This window comes from Littorina saxatilis, linkage group LG5 (genome assembly GCF_037325665.1).
Source record: "Littorina saxatilis isolate snail1 linkage group LG5, US_GU_Lsax_2.0, whole genome shotgun sequence".
NCBI classification, from domain to species: domain Eukaryota; kingdom Metazoa; phylum Mollusca; class Gastropoda; order Littorinimorpha; family Littorinidae; genus Littorina; species Littorina saxatilis.
Genome location: NC_090249.1, coordinates 25070692 through 25073191, shown reverse-complemented (window position 1 = coordinate 25073191; position 2500 = coordinate 25070692). Strand labels below are relative to the sequence as shown.

The following is a 2500-nucleotide window of genomic DNA, read 5'->3' as shown; positions in this document are numbered from 1 at the left end:
TGTTTTTGTCAGTGAAACGAAGGGAAAATAAAAAGGGGAGGGATGTCGATGTCCGCCTTGCACATCCACGCCGTGTACGGTTTGCCGCGAGTTTGAACGTGCACCTGCAGGCTGCATGGCACAGCATAACAAGGCAGTGGTGATAATTATGTTACTAGAGGAACTATGTTAGTGTAACGAGGGAGACAAACCCCGGCCACACAGTTAAACAGGGAGGGGTGGGAGGGATGTCGATGTCCGCCGTGTCATCCTCGCCCTGCACGATGTGTTTGGACGTGCACCTGCAGGCTGCATGGCTTACAATAACTTCGAGGCAATAATTATAATTATTTTACTGGAGAAATACTTTTAGTGTAAAAAGGCAATGCAATTATGTTACTAGAGAAACTGTTTTAGTGTAACGAGGGCAAAAAAGCAGGGAGGGGTGGGGTTGGGGTGTGGTGGGAAGGGGGGGGGGGGGGAGGAACCAGAGAGTTTTGGTTTGAGGTTGGGAAGCACCAGAACAAGTTAACAACTCATGCACGCGCAGAAATGGAAACGGATGCATTTTATGACAAAAAAAGCAGAGCAAAAAATGGTCAATAGTAAAATTAACGTGTTAAAATTCGTGTACAGTAAGACATTGAAACGCAAGCAATGCATGACGAAAAATAAAGGGACTTACGTATTTCACAAGTCTCGCCAGAGAATCCAAAGAGACAGTTGCATTTAAACTTGTTTTCGTCGTGTAACGGAACACAATCTCCTTCATTCTGACAAGGGTTGGGAGAACACATCTGACCTGTCCAAAAAGCAACATGTCAAATACTGGCCTGTGATCGTTTCCAGAAAATAACAAGAAACAAAAAATCAGTATCCCGAGTTGAAAGCACATAACATTTTTAGCATATTAAAAATACAAGCAGACAGAAAGACAGACAGACACACACGCACATACTGACACACACACAAACACACGCACGCATGTACGCACGCATGCAATCACGCACAACAAGTCCAAATACAACTGCACCTTAATCATCATGTACGCAAGTGAAAGGTCAAATGACGTTCAAACCCTTACCTGATGCCAGCGACGAAAAAGCAAACAAAACTCCTCCCGTTATGATGAAAGAAATCATACTCCTTTCCTTTCTGAAAACAGATCAGATCAGTTTTGGACTATTATAGGACGAAAAGGCGACGAATGGTGTACGTGTAAAAGTGTTAAACACACGACAAAATGATCAAACTGCGAACCCGTGTAAATGCAGGTTCTCCGCAGTACTTTCTATACTTAATTGCTTTATGTGTAGCTCATAACAGCTGGTAAAGGCGATTGTGCGGTCGTAATATCGATTCTTCAACGACGAAATGCGCTTTTGTGGCTTTTCGATGTCTGTAAGGTAAGCTGGATGATAATAACGCCCAATCAGTATCTTACACGTCACTTGTTAAAACAATCTGGGGATGACAATACAAACTCACGACAACAGCTGGTTCGAGCTTGAGAAGTTCTGAGTGGAAAATTTTAGTTTCATCGTCTGTTTTGCTTTTTGTTGGTGTCTTGGCACTATTTATTTTTTTGTTCTTTATTTATTGATTTCCCTGTTCGACTAACAGTAAGAGAGAGAGAGAGAGAGAGAGAGAGAGAGAGAGAGAGAGAGAGAGAGAGAGAGAGAGAGAGAGAGAGACAGACAGACAGAGAGAGATACAGACAGAGATACAGACAGAGAGAGATGGAGAGAGAGACAGAGAGAGAGACAGACAGACATAGAGAGATAGAGAGAGAGAGACAGAGAGAGAGAGAGACAGATAAACAGAGAGACACAGAGAGAGAGAGAGAAGAGAGAGAGAGAGAAAAGAGAGAGAGAGAGAGACAGAGAGAGAGAGAGAGAGGGAGAGAGACAGAGAGAGAGAGAGTGAGAGAAGAGAGAGAGACAGAGAGAGAGAGAAGAGAGAGAGAGAGAGAGAGAGAGAGAGAGAGAGAGAGAGAGTGAGAGACAGACAGACAGACAGACAGACAGAGTGCGTGCGTGCGCGCGCGTCATTTGTATGTGTGTGTGTGTGTGTGTGTATATGTACGTGTAAGTGTGTGTGTGTGTGTGTGTGTACGTGTAAGTGTGTGTGTGTGTGTGTGTGTGTGTGTGTGTGTGTGTATGTATGTGTGTGTGCGTATGTGTGTGTGTGTGTGTGTGTGGTGTGTGTGTGTGTGTGTGTGTGTGTGTCCGCTTCAGTATTATGCACATGTATGTGACCAAACACTGAAACACACACGCACACATGCACGAATTAGTTATTGTGTAAAGAAAGGGAGTGTGTGTGTATTATATGTGTTATTGTTAACGTTAGTGCCGGTGTGTTAGTGCCAGTGTGTATGTGTGTGTGTGTGTGTGTGTGTGTGTGTATGTATGTGTGTGTGTGTGTGTGTGTGTGTGTGTGTGTATGTATGTGTGTGTATGTGTGTGTGTGTGTGTGTGTATGTATGTGTGTGTGTGTGTGTTTGTGTGTGTGTGTGAGT

At 43.9% G+C, this 2500-nt stretch overlaps 1 protein-coding gene across 1 annotated transcript in view; it reads right to left on the bottom strand.

Annotated features, from left to right (window-relative positions):
- Positions 1–1463, bottom strand: part of LOC138966651 (uncharacterized) — a 5295-nt gene extending 3832 nt beyond the window's left edge. The window contains exons 1-2 of the mRNA XM_070338945.1: positions 1064–1463; positions 665–781 (exon numbers count right to left, since the gene is read on the bottom strand). Of these exons, the coding sequence (XP_070195046.1) occupies positions 665–781; positions 1064–1121 (175 nt within the window). The 5' untranslated portion in view covers positions 1122–1463. The remainder of the gene's footprint in view (positions 1–664; positions 782–1063) is intronic.
- Between the last annotated feature and the right edge of the window lie 1037 nt (positions 1464–2500).